At 44.4% G+C, this 19,793-nt stretch overlaps 1 protein-coding gene across 1 annotated transcript in view; it reads left to right on the top strand.

Annotated features, from left to right (window-relative positions):
- Positions 1-19,793, top strand: part of LOC121869163 — a 135,195-nt gene that overhangs the window by 25,060 nt on the left and 90,342 nt on the right. Inside the window, exon 2 of the mRNA XM_042370354.1 lies at positions 4,891-4,981. Coding sequence (XP_042226288.1) covers positions 4,891-4,981 — 91 coding nt within the window. The remainder of the gene's footprint in view (positions 1-4,890; positions 4,982-19,793) is intronic.

The following is a 19,793-nucleotide window of genomic DNA, read 5'->3' as shown; positions in this document are numbered from 1 at the left end:
ACTAAAGTTCAAGGCTGGCTGCTGGATGACTCATGACCACACCAACATATAACTTAACCTAACTTCCCCTGACCTAATACAATTTAACCTAACTTAACTCTGACTATAATTTACCTCCTGATTTAACCTAGCGTATCCTGTATTAGCTCCTGTCTAACAGACAGTAATGGTTATATAAATATGGGCTGCAAACATTGTTTATGTAATTACATCTCCTACGGTAATTAAACATGAGCAAGTGTCTAGTAAATACTGTCTAGTAAATACTTTCTAATACTGAAGCAAGTGATGTACAGTATGTCACGTAACCTCACTATCTTTTAAATGACCTCGGCGCACCTCTGTCCAGCAGGGTCATCAGGTTATTCGCTGGTTACTTCAGTCATCGCAAGTCTCTCAGACACACCACATGTGTGTTCACGATGCTCGTTATAACTCGCTTCAGCTACACTAACACTCATAGTGTTAGTTACATTGATATCTTACATTAACTGTGCATAGAATATTTTCTTAATAAAAGGAGAAAAGACAATTGGTGTTTTTGTGTTTGCATACTTAGCCCAAAACATTTATTGTATGTATTTTTATATTAACAACAAAACTGTAACTCCTGGACCATTCTAACCCCAGGATCATTCTAACCCCAGGACCATTCTAACCCCAGGATCATTCTAACCCCTGGACCATTCTAACCCCTGGACCATTCTAACTCCTGGACCATTCTAACCCCTGGACCATTCTAACCCCTGGACCATTCTAACCCCTGGACCATTCTAACCCCTGGACCATTCTCTAACCCCTGGACCATTCTAAATCCCAGGACCATTCTAACCCCAGGACCCAGGACCATTCTAACCCCTGGACCATTCTAACCCTGGGTAACCCAGGACCATTCTAACCCCTGGACCATTTCTAACCCCTGGACCATTCTAACCCCAGGAATTCCCCTGGACCATTCTAACCCCAGGACCATTCTAACCCTGGACCATTCTAACCCCAGGACCATTCTAACCCCAGGACCATTCTAACCCCTGACCATTCTAATCCCAGGACCATTCTAACCCCAGGACCATTCTAACCCCTGGACCATTCTAACCCCAGGACCATTCTAACCCCTGGACCATTCTAACCCCAGAACCATTCTAACCCCAGGACCATTCTAACCCCAGGACCATTCTAACCCCAGGACCATTCTAACCCCTGGACCATTCTAACCCCTGGACCATTCTAATCCCAGGACCATTCCTAACCCCTGGACCATTCTAACCCCTGGACCATTCTAATCCCAGGACCATTCTAACCCCTGGACCATTCCTAACCCCTGGACCCCTGGAAACCCCAGGACCATTCTAATCCCAGGACCATTCTAACCCCTGGACCATTCTAACCCCCCCTAATCCCAGGACCATTCTAACCCTGGACCATCTAACCCTGGACCACCCCTGGACCATTCTAACCCCTGGACCACTCTAACCCCTGGACCATTCTAACCCCTGGACCAGTCTAAACCCTGGACCATTCTAACCCTGGACCATTCTAACCCCTGACCGCCCTGGACCATTCTAACCCCTGGACCATTCTAACCCCTGGACAGTCTAAGTCTAACCCTGGACCATTCTAACCCCTGGGACCATTCTAACCCTGGACCCTGGACCATTCTAACCCCTGGACCATTCTAACCCTAACCCCTGGACCAGTCTAACCCCTGGACCATTCTAACCCCCTGGACCATTCTAACCCCTGGACCAGTCTAACCCTGGACCATTCTAACCCCTGGACCATTCTAACCCCTGACCAGTCTAACCCCTGGACCATTCTAACCCTGGACCATTCTAACCCCTTCTAACCCCTGGACCAGTCTAACCCCTGGACCATTCTAACCCCAGGACCATTCTAACCCCTGGACCAGTCTAACCCCTGGACCAGTCTAACCCCTGGACCATTCTAACCCCTGGACCAGTCTAACCCCTGGACCATTCTAACCCCTGGACCATTCTAACTCCTGGACCATTCTAACCCCTGGACCATTCTAACCCCTGGACCATTCTAACTCCTGGACCATTCTAACCCCAGGACCATTCTAACCCCTGGACCATTCTAACCCCTGGACCATTCTAACCCCTATACCATTCTAACCCCAGGAACATTCTAATCCCAGGACCATTCTAACCCCAGGACCATTCTAAACCCAGGACCATTCATCAGTGATTACAATGGGTAATTAGACGTTACAATCCAAATTCAATCTGGTTTAACTTAACCAACCAGCGTCGGATTTAGGCTTGTGGGAGCCCTATGCAGTTCAGACAGAAAAACTAACAGCCAACCAGTGACATAATAAAAATATACCTAAATATATAGCTTTTTATATTTTCTTATTTTCCTTTCTACATTTTAAGTTGGGTGCCTGAAAAAAATGTGGGGTCCTAATTCTGTCACTGTAACTAACTCTAACTTCCCGTAACCTAACCTAACGTACAATAAGTTAATCTGACCTATTATTATTATTATTAAACTCCTCGTACCTGGGCTCTACTGTACCTAAAGAACGTTGATATAGATTTGCCATAAATTTTTAATATTTACATCATGCATACAGTCAAGACTTCTCGTGGCCACATTAACAACAAATTGTCCCCCTTTTTTGTGTGTTTTAGTTTTATCGACAACAGACCCATGCTCGTTTCAAAACTTGCCATGTGTGTTTTAAATTAATTATGTATTATGTCTTGACGTTACAAACCAACACGAAATGTTTCGATATAAAGAAATGTATCCGCCACAGTTACAATACACCAATACGGCATCTTCGTGGTGTAGATTAATACAGTATAACCTTTTTTTTCTCTATATTTACAATTTCTTTCCGTTCTTTTTTTTTTCTCGTCTCCCAGGCTCCGTTGTGGGCCGTTTGACCTGTACCCGGGTGGACTAATTCCCGTAAAAAAAAAAAAATTGTAAAGTACCTTAGCTCCCCTTTTGTATGTGTTCGGGCGGCCATATTGGATCGTGGGTGAAAATGTAACGAGCACGTTGACTGGTGAAGAAATGGCGCTACATAACGCATATCGACCAATCACAATCAATTTTGTAAACACCCTCGGCATAACTTCTTGGTCATTGGCTATACAAAGTTACTACAGTACAGTAATTACGACCTGAACAGAATGGTGATATATTAAAAAAAAACAGAAATAAGAGAAGAAACAGAAGAAGAATGAGAAAATTTTTTAAGAACTTGAAAACGGAGCGAATTGTTTTGTTGTTTTCCAATTAAATACAAACAATTAACGTGAGGCAAACAAACAAATAATATATTACAGTTTAAGTCAAAGTGGTAATATAAAATAAGTTCTATATTCTTCGTCTCGTCCTTCACCAGACCAGAGAATGAGGAAACCACTACGAACTATTATATACTACAGTGAATTGACTGATTGTGACTGATTGATTGTGATTGATTGATTGTGATTGATTGATTGTGATTGATTGATTGTGATTGATTGATTGATTGTGATTGATTGATTGATTGATTGATTGGTGAGGTAATTACATCCCTGGCGACGCAACAGCTTAGGTTATATTTCACTTGTTGACAATTTCTAATAGAATAAGTGGATCACCTAAGGATTAGACACCCCAGATTAATTAACCGCATGATTAACTGCCCTAAAGAGGTCAGGTCAGGTCTGGTCAGGTCAGGTCAGGTCAGGTCAGGTTAGGTTAGGTTTGGATTGGTTTGGTTTGAGAGAGGTTAGTTTGGCTTAGGTTAGGGTTAGGTTACGGTAGATTAGGTTAGGATAGGTTTAAATAACTCTAGGGTGGTTATTCTTCAAGTGATCCAAATAAATTATAAACGATGTTCAAATTTTCCTATTTTCTTTTGTTAGTGAACAATTCATCTATGACATAGTGTTAAAAGTTCAATATATTCACTGTTGACGAAGTGATGGCAACACTCGCTTGACGTCACGGCTCTACTGAGTTATGGTTTCCACTTGACGTCATGGCTTTGCTCTGACATCATGATTCTGCTCTGACGTCATGATTCTGCTCTGACGTCATGATTCTGCCCTGACGTCATAATTCTGCTCTTACGTCATGATCTAGCTCTGACGTCATGATTCTGCCCTGACGTTATAATTCTGCTCTGACGTCATAATTCCGCTCTGACGTCATGATTTTCCAAGACGTCATGACACCACTCTCGTCATATTTCTCATCGGTAAACCATAGCTGAAGTCACGCTGCACTCTTAGAATATTCACACCCAACCTTGGTTATTGAACACTACCGGGATACTGCTATTATTCTTTATGATGTTTTGTGTTGTGTCCGTCCAGGTTATGATAATTGCCAACAGCGTTATACCCCGGTGATGGAGCTGGTGATAGCTGATATCTAGCTGACTGTGCGGGGAAAATAGCTTGATATTTAATAAGAGGAATCGTCATGCATATTAACATTGATTCAACAAACAGAGCAATTGTACATTGACGGTGCAGGTATACAGTGTACATTGACGGTGTAGGTATACAGTGTACATTGACGGTCATATCTAAAGAAAAAACTGACAAATAACATCAATTAATTATTAAACATTCCGAAAACTACACTACCGATGATTTTTTTTTTTCGTAATCCTTGCCTGAACTACCACTTAATTAATATTACTTTAGTAACATTTTGATTAATCGAATTAATTGTCGCTTCTTCAATAATGTTTAAGTTTATAATAATACACTCATGTACGGTTAATACTATGAGTATACATTACGAGTATACATGTTAAAAGGCAAACACATATATTGTTAAAACTACATTATACCTCAGACGCTGGCCGCTTGACTACGGTGTCAGTACATTAATGTGTCTTTTATTGTGCTGCAGATGATGGACGACAGTGAAGCCGGCCCCCACTCCTGCTACACCTTCACCCTGGTCCTGCTGCTACTGCTGACACACACCACCACACCAGCAGGTAGGTGTTGTTGTGTCTACACCCTGTTCCTGGTCCTGCTGATACACACCACCACACCAGCAGGTAGGTGTTGTTGTGTCTACACCTTGGCCCTGCTACTGCTGACACACACCACCACACCAGCAGGTAGGTGTTGTTGTGTCTACACCTTGGCCCTGCTACTGCTGACACACACCACCACACCAGCAGGTAGGTGTTGTTGTCGCTACACCCTGTCCCTGCTACTGCTGACACACACCACACACCAGCAGGTAGGTGTTGTTGTCGCTACACCCTGGCCCTGCTACTGCTGACACACACCGCCACACCCAGCAGGTAGGTGTTGTTGTCCTACACCCTGGCCCTGCTACTGCTGACACACACCACCACACCAGCAGGTAGGTGTTGTTGTACTACACCTGGCCCTGCTACTGCTGACACACCACCACACACACCAGCAGGTAGGTGGTGTTGTCTACACCCGGCCCTGCTACTGCTGACACACACCACCACACCAGCAGGTAGGTACACCCTGGCCCTGCTGGCAATAAACCCTGACACACACACCACCACACCAGCAGTGTGTGTTGGGTTGCTGCTGACACACACCACACACCCAGCAGGTAGGTGTTGTTGCCCTGCTACTGCTGACACACACACCACCACACCAGCAGGTGGGTGGTGTTGTCTTCACCCTGGCCCTGCTACTGCTGACACACACCACCACACCAGCAGGTAGGTGTTGTTGTCGCTACACCCTGGTCCTGCTACTGCTGACACACACCACCACACCAGCAGGTAGGTGGTGTTGTCGCTACACCCTGGCCCTGCTACTGCTGACACACACCACCACACCAGCAGGTAGGTGGTGTTGTCGCTACACCCTGGCCCTGCTACTGCTGACACACACCACCACACCAGCAGGTAGGTGGTGTTGTCGCTACACCCTGGTCCTGCTACTGCTGACACACACCACCACACCAGCAGGTAGGTGTTGTTGTCACTACACCCTGGCCCTGCTACTGCTGACACACACCACCACACCAGCAGGTAGGTGTTGTTGTCGTAGCCCTGCTACTGCTGACACACACCACCACACCAGCAGGTAGGTGTTGTTGTCACTACACCCTGGCCCTGCTACTGCTGACACACACCACCACACCAGCAGGTAGGTGTTGTTGTCACTACACCCTGGCCCTGCTACTGCTGACACACACCACCACACCAGCAGGTAGGTGTTGTTGTCGCTACACCCTGGCCCTGCTACTGCTGACACACACCACCACACCAGCAGGTAGGTGTTGTTGTCGCTACACCCTGGCCCTGCTACTGCTGACACACAGGTGTTGTCACAACTTCGCATAAACACACTAACAACCTCACCAACACCACCTAAAAGCAACAACAGCAACTAAAACAAATAACTTAAGACACTTTCCTTAAAACATGATATAATAGCTGTCCCTACAAAACACTTAACACTGATAATACTGTTGTTTTACCCTTTAGAGGTCTTTCGTATCAGCGCCATTTCATAATAATATATTTTGTCCCCTATAGTTGTTTCGTTCCGTTTTACAATAACACTGAAATTACTACTAAAACATATGGCACACGAAGCAAACGTTAGATGGTTACTGTGGGCAGCACTAAGATGTACAGTACAGTCACGGAAAAACGGCCTGTCAGTCCTCTGTTCAATCCGTGAGCCCTGAGACTCAGGAGTCTTTGAATCCGAGACATCACTGAGTGCACCATCTTTGGACCCAACAATATGTGATGTCTCGGATTCATAAGTTCATGAGTCTCAGTTCAGAGGAACGAGAGGATTTTTTCCGCGACTGCACTCATGATAGATAGATAATATTCACTAAAGAACAACCTAACGTTACCACTCTCTTAAATACTATACCTTTTATTCAGTTAACTGTGCAGCCAATGTTAACGAAAATTTGATTCCTTCATTGTATCATTTATTGTATCGCTTCACTGTCTGTCCCACTGTTTATAACCAAATAAAAACACAGTCCACAGTCATTTTACTGATACAGCCAACTGTGATGTTTCTTTGCCAGATTCATCATCCTAGATGGTAAAAATTTTCCCTTGCATTTTGAGATAGCTTTTTCGTTGGAATCTGCATTTTTCTTCAATGAGTAGACGGAGGTGTATTTCGAGGAGGTTAGACTGGTCCTGCAACATGTTGATACAAATGTAGAATGGTAGTTTGGTTTTCCTTTTCTTGAACGGAGTCAGCGGTGCCATCCCTCAACGTCGTTGTTGGATTTTTTTTTTTTAATAATTTGCCCCGCACTCGTGCATTAAGGGCGTAAAAGCCTGAAGGACCATAGGTTTTGCCAGCAAGTTACATAAAGCGACAGAATGATGAGTGTGTGGGGGGAAAAATTCCCGGTACAATTCATCTGTTTATGGCAAAGCGTGGCAGGTCCCTAATAATGTCAAGTGCCAGGCCTGTCGTTGGTTCTCACAGCGACGATAAACGCTCCAGTGGCTAAGAGATCAAGTAGTGATGTTAATCCATGTGTCGAAAATGCGTGTCATAAGCTGCTGCAGTTTCACACGGTCAGCTTTAGCACCATGTGACAAGAATGCCAGTGCGGATATACACCTTAGCAAACTGTTAGTGGGCAGTACGTTAGCCAGTTTCTTGGTATTCTCTCCAGATGCCTTAAAGGCTCATTAAAAAGAACAGCCATGAGTCACTAATTCGTGCAACTGTCTCCGGTAGAAGTGTATATTGACACTGTATGACAAACATTTATTTGATCGTGTGTATTGGTGTTGTTTCCGTCTACTTCCACTGGTATAGTTGGTATGGTGATATGGCACAGTAGAGCACCACGGGCACTACCGGGGTGATGACGGCGATGGTTACTGTTGATGGTCAGGTACTGTAGTGTAGAGCGGTGCTGCTGGCAGTGGTTTACATCTTCAGTCATTTTTCTTGAATTTAGCAACGTTGCCTGTAGGTCTTGATATATCTGTACTGCACTTTCTGGCAGCCATCACACAGCAGTGCTTCTTGTCTCCGGCGAACTAACTGATTGCAGTATTGGCATGGTGTATACAGTATATCTCCATTTTGATGGGTAAAGTTTGGTAGACAAGGAATGGGTGTGTCTGCCTTGATGTGCGCCTGTCACTCTCAGGCTTCTGTGCGACTAACAACAGAATATACAGCCATATGACTCTTGATAAACTTAACGAAAACGATTCAGAAAAGATTTAGGAAATGATTGAGTGTAAACAGAAGTTGCTTCGTATGGACCAATAGGCCTTAGGTAAATGTTCTTCGTATGTCTTTGTAACGTCTATAAGCTGTCGATAAGATGCATCTAACGTATGGATTGATGCGGTTACAAAATGACGCAGTTACCTTAACACCTTAGTACGAAATATAGCAGGTAAACATTCCACTACCTTCTATTTTATCAAGCGAGGCGATAACAATCTGCTCTATCAATCTCTGGCAGTCAAACAATGTGGCGCCATAAGGTCAACTCACTGTGGCATTTGGGGGTAAATTACGCAGAAGCGCCACAAATGATGCCTCAATCGTTACCGCGTTTATATGGTTCTCTTGGGTGATTAACAGTAGGAATTACAGATGATTATTAAACAACCCAGGTTATTTCACCTGATGATTACTGTAAATACCCTAACACTACCTGGGGTATATAATAGATTATATTTGGTTAGGTTAGGTTAGTTAGCACTAGGTGATGTTGGGTTAGAGTTAAATTAGGTTGGGATATGTTAATTTAGATTTGGTTAAGTTAGGATAAGTTAATTCAGAATAAGTTAAGTTAGCTTAGGTTAGATTAGATTAGGTTAGGTTAGGAGATTATTAAGTTAGATTAGTTTAGGTTACTATAGGTTAGGTTAGGTTAGGATGTTTAATTATTTGGTGAAATAAGCTGGGTGTATAATTCCCAGGTGATCTGTAATTACTGCCAGGTCTATTTTCACAATGGGAATATTTGGATCCATCTGTAGCTCAGGAAGAGGAACTATTATTAGTGTAAACGGATAGTAGGGCAGGGATTTGGATTGGAAACACTAGGGTGGTATTGGGTGGGGGAGGGATTGGTTTAGAACAAGGAAATTAAAGGTAAAAATGAAGGAAAGTAAGAAAGAGAGTATCCGAGTTCAACCAGATAAGATCCGCCATTAAGTATATGAAGGAGGTAAGCCACAAAGGTAGATTACTCTCATGAAACATGTTTTAGGTATTATAAGACTCAGGGTAACTTTGTTGGCAGTAAGCTTTGACACTGAGGGCTGTCTTCTTGATGCCTCTAACTTTGTCTACAGTAAACTTTGACACTGAGGTTGTCTTGATGATTCTTAACTTTGTAAGGCGACTGGACCACATTATCACAGCCGTCATCAATGTTTATTACTGTAATTCTCCATCAAAGACAAAACTGTTCTATATACATCAGTCTTGTATGACGATTTGACAACAGTATTTAAACTTCCTTGATTGGATTATGCAGTTCAATTCTGGTTACCGTACTACAGAATGGATATCGAATCCCCAGGAGGCATACAGAGGAGGGTGACAAGAATAATCTCGGGCATTAGGAACATTGAGTAAAGAAACAGATTAAAGCATCTTAATTTGCACTCCCTCTGGAGACATAGAGTGAGAGGCGATATGGTCGAGGTGTATAAAAGGAAGGCAGGGTTAAGCAAAGGTGGTATAACAAATGTACTTAAATTATCCAGCCAGGAGCGAACTTGTAGCAATGGTTTTAAATTCGATAAATTTATTATAAGGCGTAAGATAGGTAAATTCTGGTTTGGAAATAGAGTAGTGGATGACTGGAACAAGTTACCAAACATCATCATTAACTCGAATACGCTGGGTAATTTCAAATATTGGTTGGACGGATATATGAGCGATAGAGGTTGGGTGTAAACGGGACTGCCTAGTTTGGGCAGTTTCCCCCGGTCTAATGTTCTTATTCGCCTTCTCAATCTTATTTGAGTTGAAAATTAGCCTTCCCCAGGTTGTTTTACCTGACGTTTAAGCACTATAAAATAATGAAACTCCACCTCCTCCACTATACGACGACCTCTCATGACCCCCTTCAAACAGAACCCCCACACCCTCCCTAGTCCCCACAGGAATATAGATCCGCGCTCCGCCTCTTATCAGTATTGACTAACGATAGGAGCTCCTGTGTTACACAACCGGAAGCCACACCGTGAATAAATGATGCCATCCCGCCGGACACGATGTATCTGGCTCCTGGGGCCTTAATCTACACACACGCGCGCGCACACACACGCACGCACGCACGCACGCACGCACGCACGCACGCACGCACGCACGCACGCGCACGTACACACGCACATACACATGCACGTACTTACAATCTCATACTCTCAAACCTAAACAAGCACGCACGCTAACCCCCTCGTCCGCGAATTGTTGTTCGACACCATAACCACAACCAGCCCATACGAGCACGTACTGATGGCTACAAGAACAGTCCAGTCCCAACCAGTGTAAAAATTATCAACAACTCTTTGGGATAAATAATTATTTAAAGAATGTTATTGGACAAAGGAAGGCTATAGATAAGGTTAAGACAGAGATAAGAAAAGCAAAGAAGAATAATAAACTGAAGGTAGCAAGGGAGACGAAGTCAGACCCTAAGGATTCGTCCAAATGTATCAAACTAAAACGCGAGACAAGATTGGTCCTTTATTATTATTATTATTATTATTATTATTATTATTATTATTATTATTATTATTATTTATTATTATAATTTCGCTCCCAGGTACTGATGTGGGTCATTGATCTGTGCCCTGGTGGGCTAATCCCATAAAAAAAAACCCAGCAAACTAACTGATAACGGCGGAAAAATGAGCAAGTATCTTAAGATATTTTCTTCAGTCTTCACAAACGAAAGTTTGAACACAATACCCGAGGCGCTATATACAGAGACAATGAAGAAAATAGATTAAGTGAGATAGTTGTGACTAGTAAATGTTAGTAAAATAATAGATAAACTGAAACCTAATAGGTCACCAGGGCCCGATGAGATATTTGCCAGAGTATTCAAGGAATGTAAGGAAGAACTGAGTATGCCCTTAGTAAACATGTTTAACATGTCATTAAAATCGGGTGTAGTACCAGAATCCTGGCGGATAGCGAATGTGATACCGATTTTCAAGAAGGGAGATAGATCACTATCATCTAACTATACCATCCAATTCGTTTAACTTCATTGTACTGTAGGTAAATTGCTGGAAGCAATAATTTCAAACTTAATTCGAAATCACCTCAAGAAACACAAATTGATCAAGGATTCCCAACATGGCTTAACAAGTGGGCGTTCACGTCTGACAAATCTATTACACTGCCCTGCATAGTTTTTGAGGTTTGTGTATTATTAAGCTTTTCTGGGTGTATTTTGCATGCTGATCTCAAAAATGTTATCCATTTTGCTCAATCAGGTCAGAATTTTGTGCTATAGCATTTTAAGCGGAGATTCAGGTAAAATATTGGCATTTTTCGCTCAAAATGGGGTCCTCATATTCGTTCATTAAAAAAATCATCCGAGACATTGGCAAGCCTCACAGAAAAGATTTCGGTCAGTTTTAATGCCCTTACGATGCATTTAAATACACCCACGTGCTCGCCGGCCATTTAAATGTCCGCCGTGACGCAAAGGAAAAGAGTATATGTCCGTGTTTTTTTACATATATTTTCTCACAATTAAATTTCTTTTTCATCTGGTGGTACATGGCATGTTTCCTCTGTCTGTGGGATAGTCGAGCAGACAAGCAGCACTACATGCAACGTGACTGGCCTGCAAGAAGTGGACTTACTCCAGGTTCTCACAATGTTGTTGCCCATGCTCTGGTGAATCCGCAGAACATTCTTCTTCCGCCACTGCACATCAAGCTCGGTCTGTTCAAAAACTTTGTAAAGGCACTGGACAAAAAAAGCCAGGCTTTCAATTTTCTGAAAGATAAATTTCCAAAAGTCAGTGAGGCAAAGCTGAATGCAGGAATTTTTGATGGCCCTCAGATCAGAGAGCTTTTCAAAGATCCCAAGTTTGATTGCAGCATGGATGTAAATGAGAAGAAAGCCTGGCATACCTTTAAGTCTATTGTCTCCAATTTTCTTGGCAACTACAGAAGTCCAGAGTATGAACGAGTTGTTGAGGACCTACTTCTGAGCTACAAAGTTCTTGGTGCACGCATGTCCATCAAGATGCACTTCCTCAGCTCCCACTTGGACTACTTTCCAGAGAACTGTGGTGATGTGAGTGAGGAACAAGGAGAACGCTTCCATCAAGATATCCGTGTAATGGAGGAGCGGTACCAGGGTCGCTGGGATATCAACATGCTCGCCGACTACTGTTGGTGTCTGAAACGGGACGCCCCAGACACCAACCACCAAAGAAATTCTCTGCGACAGCCATTTATGCATGTCTAACTGTAAAGGCATCTATGTAGTTGACATATTTTGGTCCTATGTGTTGTGGTTACATTTCTTATGATATATTTTGCATAAAAATTTTGACATCATTGTTAGATGTTCTGGGTAATAAGTTCTATATACAGGAGAGAACACAAACACCTGTATAGTTTTGTAGGTTCGGTTTACTGGATAAGAGTATGTACACAGAGGTGGGTAGCACTGCTCCCTAGCTAAGGTCCGGGTCAACTACCATAGACGACGTATGGCAAGTGATACATTAGCAGCTTCCATACGTCGCCAGGCACATTAATTAAGCGTGTGGGATATGGTAATAACATTGCCACACGCTGCTAGCTAGGCTGAATAAATATAAATGGAGCACATACATAATATACATACATAATACATAATCCAGCATACATAATATACATACACCTCCCTCCCCCCTATACGCTCATAGCAAAGTCTTGAGCGGACCTTTTCTTCTGGATCCGTTCTGAGCGTCGAGGGACTTCATCACTGGGAAGGGTATGGGACTCAACACTGGTGGCGGGGCCAGCAGAAGGCATTGTTACGGGGCGGAGAAAACGGCGGTTCCTCCACCACACACGACCACTGGGTAACCGCACCTGGTAGTCCCGTGACCTGCCGAGACCCATGACTACGCCTACTTTGTCCCAACGTAGGGAGGTCGGGTCCTGAACACGGACTTGGGTGCCGACACTCAACCTGGGGAGAGAACGGGCGTGGTCGTTGTAGCGGGCGACGACGTCCTGAACACGTTCGGCGGCTCGGCGATCACAATCCTCTGTCTTGGCCTGCCACTCCTTGGAGAAGGATTGAGGGTGAGCAGGGACACAAGAACGAAGGGGGCGTCCATACAAAACCTGGGCAGGGGAGCGTCCGGTGTAGTTGGGTGTGTTGCGGAGTTCAAGAAGACCCCGGTCGAAGGCCTCGCAGTCAATATTCCCAGAAGGGGCCACCTTAAGGATGAGGTGCTTCAAGGATTTGACAGCAGCCTCAGCGTGGCCGTTGGACTGCGGGTAATGGGGCGATGACAACACATGCCGGACTCCCCATCGGTCGAGGAACACAGCAAAGTCCCGGCTTGTGAACTGAGGCCCTCCGTCGGTTCGCAGGCGTACAGGAACGCCCACGTCACGGAAGTAGTGGCGGAACTTGCTGATGGTGGCGGCAGACGTCGTGTCATTACCGCCCTTGATGACAACCGGCCAACCAGAGAGACGGTCGACGATAACCAGGAAGGACTTTCCTGACACACAGAAAAAGTCGGCCGACACAGACTCAAAGGGGCGGGTGGGGTTGTCGTCACTCATGAAGGGTACCTGCTGCTGGCTGGGTTGTAATACGTGGCGGGGCTTACACACCTGGACAGCATTGGAGATGTCGGGGTCGATGCCAGGCCGGAACACAGTCTGTCGTGCACGTCGTTTGGTGGCCTCAGCTCCACGGTGACTGTCGTGAAGGCGAGCCAAGGCGTGGGGACGTGATGCAGCAGGGACAACTACCGAAGGAGAGGTGTCACTGGCCAGAGGTAGGGGTAGGGCGGCAGCAGGGTAGTTGCTGCTCCCTTCATGCACCCTGTTGGCGTAATTTACCTCGAGAATCGGTGTTGGGAAGTCCTGGGAGATGATGGCCAACTCTTGACAATGTCTGTAGGACAGCAAGGGAGTCGGGACACCATTATGCACGTCAATCCAGGCCTGACACGACCTGTTGCCAAAGGTGACATGTGCATAGAGTGAACCCAGGGCTGGGGCCATCTGTGAACCATCTGCCATGATGCAGAGGTCCTCGGGAGGCGGTCCTAGATCGCTTGGAGAGAGCCCCAAGCATCGCAAATGCTGGGGACCGATGACTGTAGCATCAGCGCCGGTGTCGGGCAACATCTGAAGACGGGATGACACACCGCCGTAGGTCACGATGACGCTGATGTACTGGGGGACTTTGGTCCTGGGATGCGAGGAGTACACCCTCCTAAAATGGGTCGGGCTTTGTCCAGGGTCGTCGTGCCTCTGATTTGGCGACTGTGGGCGGCCCTCACTGGTAGAAGGGCGCCGAAGCTTCCGCCGACGCTGTCCCTTGGGTTCGTGGGTAGGGCAACACTTGTCATAGTGGCCCAGACGACCGCACACATTGCACTGTACGTACTTAGCTGGGCACCGCACTGTGAGCGACCAGTGGCCCATACGGTCACAACTGTTGCAGGTAGACTGAGCAGCTGGACATACCTGTGTTCCGTGCTGCTTACCACAGTTGTTGCAAAATGAACCGGGCGTGGACGTGGTGGGCGAAGGCGTAGGAGCAGACTTCTTGTCCTTCTTGTACCGGGAAACAGCGCGTACAGCTGTAGGGGGAGCTCGGATGGCAGAGGTGGCACACCTGGCAGCCTCATAGGAGCGACATATCGTCAACACATCCTGAAGAGAAGAGGAAGAGTCGAGGGAGGTGAGGCGTTGGACAAGTTCCTCGTCCTTAACACCCATCAGGATCACCTGCTTCAACTGGGTCTCCTCGCACTGCTGGTGGTGGCCTAAACATATATCTACCTCTTCCGAGGCTCTCTTAAGACGTACATAAAAAGCGTCAAAAGACTCACCCTCCATCTGTCTGCAGCTAAACAATTCCCTCCTGCGCAGAGCTTCATTCTGCTGTCCTTTGATGTGCCGTTGTAGAACGTCCAGTACCTCCTCTACAGACAGCGAAGAGGTTGGGGGTACCTGCAACGTATGTTCTAAGACACGCTGAACTTCCAAGGACAGGCACATACGCAGCTGGATGAGTTGTTTAGGCTGTGACAAACTCTGGAGATCCACCATTGTAGCATAATCAGCCCACCGCCGCCGCCATTCGCGAAAAGTCTGGAAATTTACATCAGGCTCCAAGATGGGCGGTGTTTGAGCTGCTGCTTTAGGTGGGGCTGGGGGGCGTGAAGGAAGCATGGATGAGGTATCTGAACCATTCAGTACCGAGGCAGTGTTAGAGCCAGGGGCTTGGTTAACAGTGAGGCGAGATATCAAGGCTTCAAACCGTGCACTGTCTTCCATTCTCCGTTGGTGGTCTCGTTCTGCCTCTGCTTGCCTTCTGTGCTCATCCGCCAAACGTCTGTGAGCTTCATCCTCGCGTCTCTCATCTCTCATAAACTTCATTAAGGCAATTATCTCTGGAGATAACGCTGAATGTTGAGGTGAAGGGCTGCGCGATGTTGTGGGAGCTGGGCCGGCCTGGTCATCCATCTCTGGGGGACTATCATCCGCTTGACTCATCCAGGCGCTGGGTCCACGGCTACGTAAGGCATGAGACATAACTACTTTATCTGTGTACTGTGTCTTAAATCAGTGTTGACCGGTCAGCCCGTCGTATCAACAAGATTTCAGACGAAAAATTTAATTAAATACACAGATAAGTAGGTTATATATATAAAATATATATAATGAAGCCGCGCGGTCAGCAAGTGTTAGTACATGTATGTGTGTGTGTCCCAGGCAGGCAGAGCGTCTCGCCCCAGCTGTGAGGGGGGGTGGAGGCGGCGCTGTGAGGGAGGGGGGTGGAGATAGGAGTAGCTCAGTCGCTCTCTGTAAACGGTCAGAGGAGGGTGCGCTGAGCTCTACACCCCACAAATGCCCAGAACATGCCGTATACCTTGGAAATCCGTTCGAACAAGGTCACACATGAATGGCACGAAACACACAATGCACTAAACACTTCACAGAAAATCACTGTCACTGACACTGCTCAAAGTTGCGAAATTCTTCGAGGGATGACGCGGGGTTGACCCAAGGCGGGGATCCATCAGCCGGCTTTCCACAAACTTGCACTAATCACTCGTAATAATCCAGTAAAACTACGCACTGCGCCATGTTAGATGTTCTGGGTAATAAGTTCTATATACAGGAGAGAACACAAACACCTGTATAGTTTTGTAGGTTCGGTTTACTGGATAAGAGTATGTACACAGAGGTGGGTAGCACTGCTCCCTAGCTAAGGTCCTGGTCAACTACCATAGACGACGTATGGCAAGTGATACATTAGCAGCTTCCATACATCGCCAGGCACATTAATTAAGCGTGTGGGATATGGTAATAACATTGCCACACGCTGCTAGCTAGGCTGAATAAATATAAATGGAGCACATACATAATATACATACATAATACATAATCCAGCATACATAATATACATACAATCATATTTAAGAATTTCGATTTTTTCCTAATTCCCATAGCATAAAAATCTGACCTGATTGGGCAAAATGAATGGCATTTTTGGAATCAGCACGCAAAATTCATAAAGAATCAGCTAAGAAACCCCGCACCTCATGAATTTTTTTTTCAAATGATAATTATCATTCTTTTCAACTGTTTTGTAATGAGTGGATGACGAACACGATTATAATGTGGTTTACCTTGACTTTAGCAAAGCCTTCGACAGGGTTCCACACGAAAAATAATACGAGACTAATATATAAATCGGAAGCTCATGGAATTGTAGGAGATCTTCTAGACTGGATAGGGCATGGTTACAGAACATGAAACAGAGAGTCAGCATTAATGGCACTAAATCAGATTGAGATAACGTCACAAGTGAAGTACCCCAATGCTCAGTACTTGGACCACTAGTATTTATCGTATACATAAACGACATAGATATCGGCGTAGACAGCAACATAAATAAATTTGCTGACGACACTAAAATAGAACGTGTAATTAAATCTAACGAAAACTCGGCAAAACTACAGGAAGATCAAAATGGCAGTTGAAAATTATTTGATGTGGACAAATGTGAAGTACTTAGTCTAGGAGATGTAAACAGAGAAATCAGATATCAGATGAACAACGTTGATATAGAGAAATCGGACTTTGAGAAAGATTCAGTGGGTAATAATAATTATATATTTGAAATCGGCACAATTATGCGTATTTGCTCGAAACAGGGCTAACAAAGTACTTGGGTTCATAAAAATGAGTGTTAGTTACATGACTAGCGAGATTATCCTAAAACTATACCTTGAGCTTGCGAGACCTCACTTGATAACGCGGTTCAGTTTTGTTCACCGTACTACAGAGTGGATATAGAATCCATAGAAACCATAAAGAGGAGAATGGCAAGACTAATCCCGGGCATTAGGAACCTTTATTATAGAGAACTTGCCGAAAGACGTAGAGTGAGGGGCTATATGATAGAGGTGTATAAATTGAAGCCAGGGTTCAACAATGGTGATGTAACAAAGGTGATATAACAAATGTACTCAAATTATCCAACCCGGAGCCAACTCGTAGCAATGGGTTTAAATTAGACAATCTTAGATTTAGGATCGAGATAGGTAAACATTGGTTTCGAAATAGAATAGTTGATGAGTGGAACAAGTTACCAAACATCATTAACTCGAATATGCTGGATGGCTTCACACATAGGTTGGATGGATATACCGTATAATCCATAGCGGTTGGGTGTCCATTATGGGCCAATTGACCCGCTGCAGATTCCTCCATTCTTATTTTCTCATGTTCATACTTTTACTGTTTGCTGAGTAGACATTTAACTTTGTCGTAAACCGAGTCCTCTCAATATTGCATTTAGGTTTTAACTCTCTGACTAGTTTAGCTTTATCATCATTCCAAGCACGAGTTCTATATAACCATTCGTTTTGTCTCAGCGTGTGCACTGCAGTCTCCTCGACCCCCGTGCTCACATCTCCTAGCAGTTTAATGTTCCCTAGCAATTTAAGCAATGAATTGTCGTACGGTATTGGAAGCACAGATTAGGTTAGGTTAAGGTTCGTTAAATGTTGATATAGGTTAAATTAATTTTGAAAGATTGGTTTTGTTAAATTATATACTGTAGCTTTACTCGGTTAAATTAGATTGGTTAGGATAGGTAGACTGGTTAGGTTTATTTAGATAGATTAGTTATATTTAATGACAGATTTATTTAGATTAATTTCGGGAGATTTGTTCAGATAAGGTTAAGTAGACTGCATGGTTACTTGGTTCGGTTAATTTAGAGAAGATAGATAGGATACGTTAGGTAGAAGGGTTAAGTCACTGTAGATAAACTGGCAAGGTTAAAGTTCAATAAACTGAATAGGTTAGGATGAATAGGGTATGTTGGTTAGGGTATGTTGGTTAGGGTAGGTTACGTAAGTAGGTTGGTTAGGTTAGGTTAGGTTAAGTCGGTTATGTTGGGTTAGATTAATGCGAGTACAGGTTAAATTAGGTTAACTTATATTTTTTTTTAGTTTTGCTAGGGTAGTGCAGAATAAAATAGGTTAGGGTAGGTTAGTTTAGGTTCAGGGTTGTGGCGCGATGGCTCTTGACGCGGCTGATCTCCTCACACAGGTCTTCCCACCTTCATCTGGTTCACAGTTGGTCGGTCGCGTTGACTATGACTACACGCACTAGGTCCCTGGAGGCGCGCGCACACACACACACACACACGCGAGACTTCGTACTGATCGCAACACAACCAGCCCAATTTTTATCATTGTAAAAATCATCAACAATTCGTAAATAAATTGTGGTCACTATCTTGCCCATCTTCCTTCTGGACTCTTACTACGCTTAAACTTCTTGTTAAATGACCTTCTCATCTTTATCTTACTTATTCAGTTTATGACTGCTGTATTTTTTAACCACTAATTATTATTATCTTACTCACACAAACAAAATTACACAATATAAAACACCAAAAATGCATAAACCCTTCGAACCTGAAAGAAAACATTCACACATACAAACTTAACAAACAAGAAAATCAACGAATAAACAAAAACACACACACGTACACATGGGCGCACACAGGCAAGTCATCGGTTTCGGATAGTGTGGAGCACTGACCGGTGGCATCTGGGTCAGGGACCTTACCTAGTCAGAGGGCCATCCATGGCCTCTCATGGTACTTACTGTGTGTGTGTGTGTGTGTGTGTGTGTGTGTGTGTGTGTGTGTGCATGTGTAAGCTCAATCACCCCCACACACTCAATCTACAGTATATCTCCCGTAGAGAAAGAAAGACCATTTATCCTGTGTTTGAGTTTGTCAAAATCTTCTCCAAGACTCCATGACACCTGTACGAAGATGGGACTCGTACACAGCACCTATCTAGTTAATGCCTTTATGGAACTGTCGGCTGACCACCAAATATAAACAAATGCAGTTTATCCTGGCAAGTGGACTTACTTTACAATATAATTCTAAGCAGCTGCTTCTAACAGCTTATCACAGCTTAGAATGTTATTCTAAGAAACTTCTTCGAACATATTGCCACAGCTTATAATGTCATCTTAAGGTCAGATCAACATCACGTCACACCCTGGAACGATTGAACAAAGATGGCCCCGAGGCACA

This window comes from Homarus americanus, unplaced genomic scaffold, assembly GCF_018991925.1.
Source record: "Homarus americanus isolate GMGI-L3 unplaced genomic scaffold, GMGI_Hamer_2.0 scaffold25467, whole genome shotgun sequence".
NCBI lineage: Eukaryota > Metazoa > Arthropoda > Malacostraca > Decapoda > Nephropidae > Homarus > Homarus americanus.
Note: the sequence above shows the minus strand (reverse complement) of the source record. Positions and strands in the feature narration are given on the sequence as shown.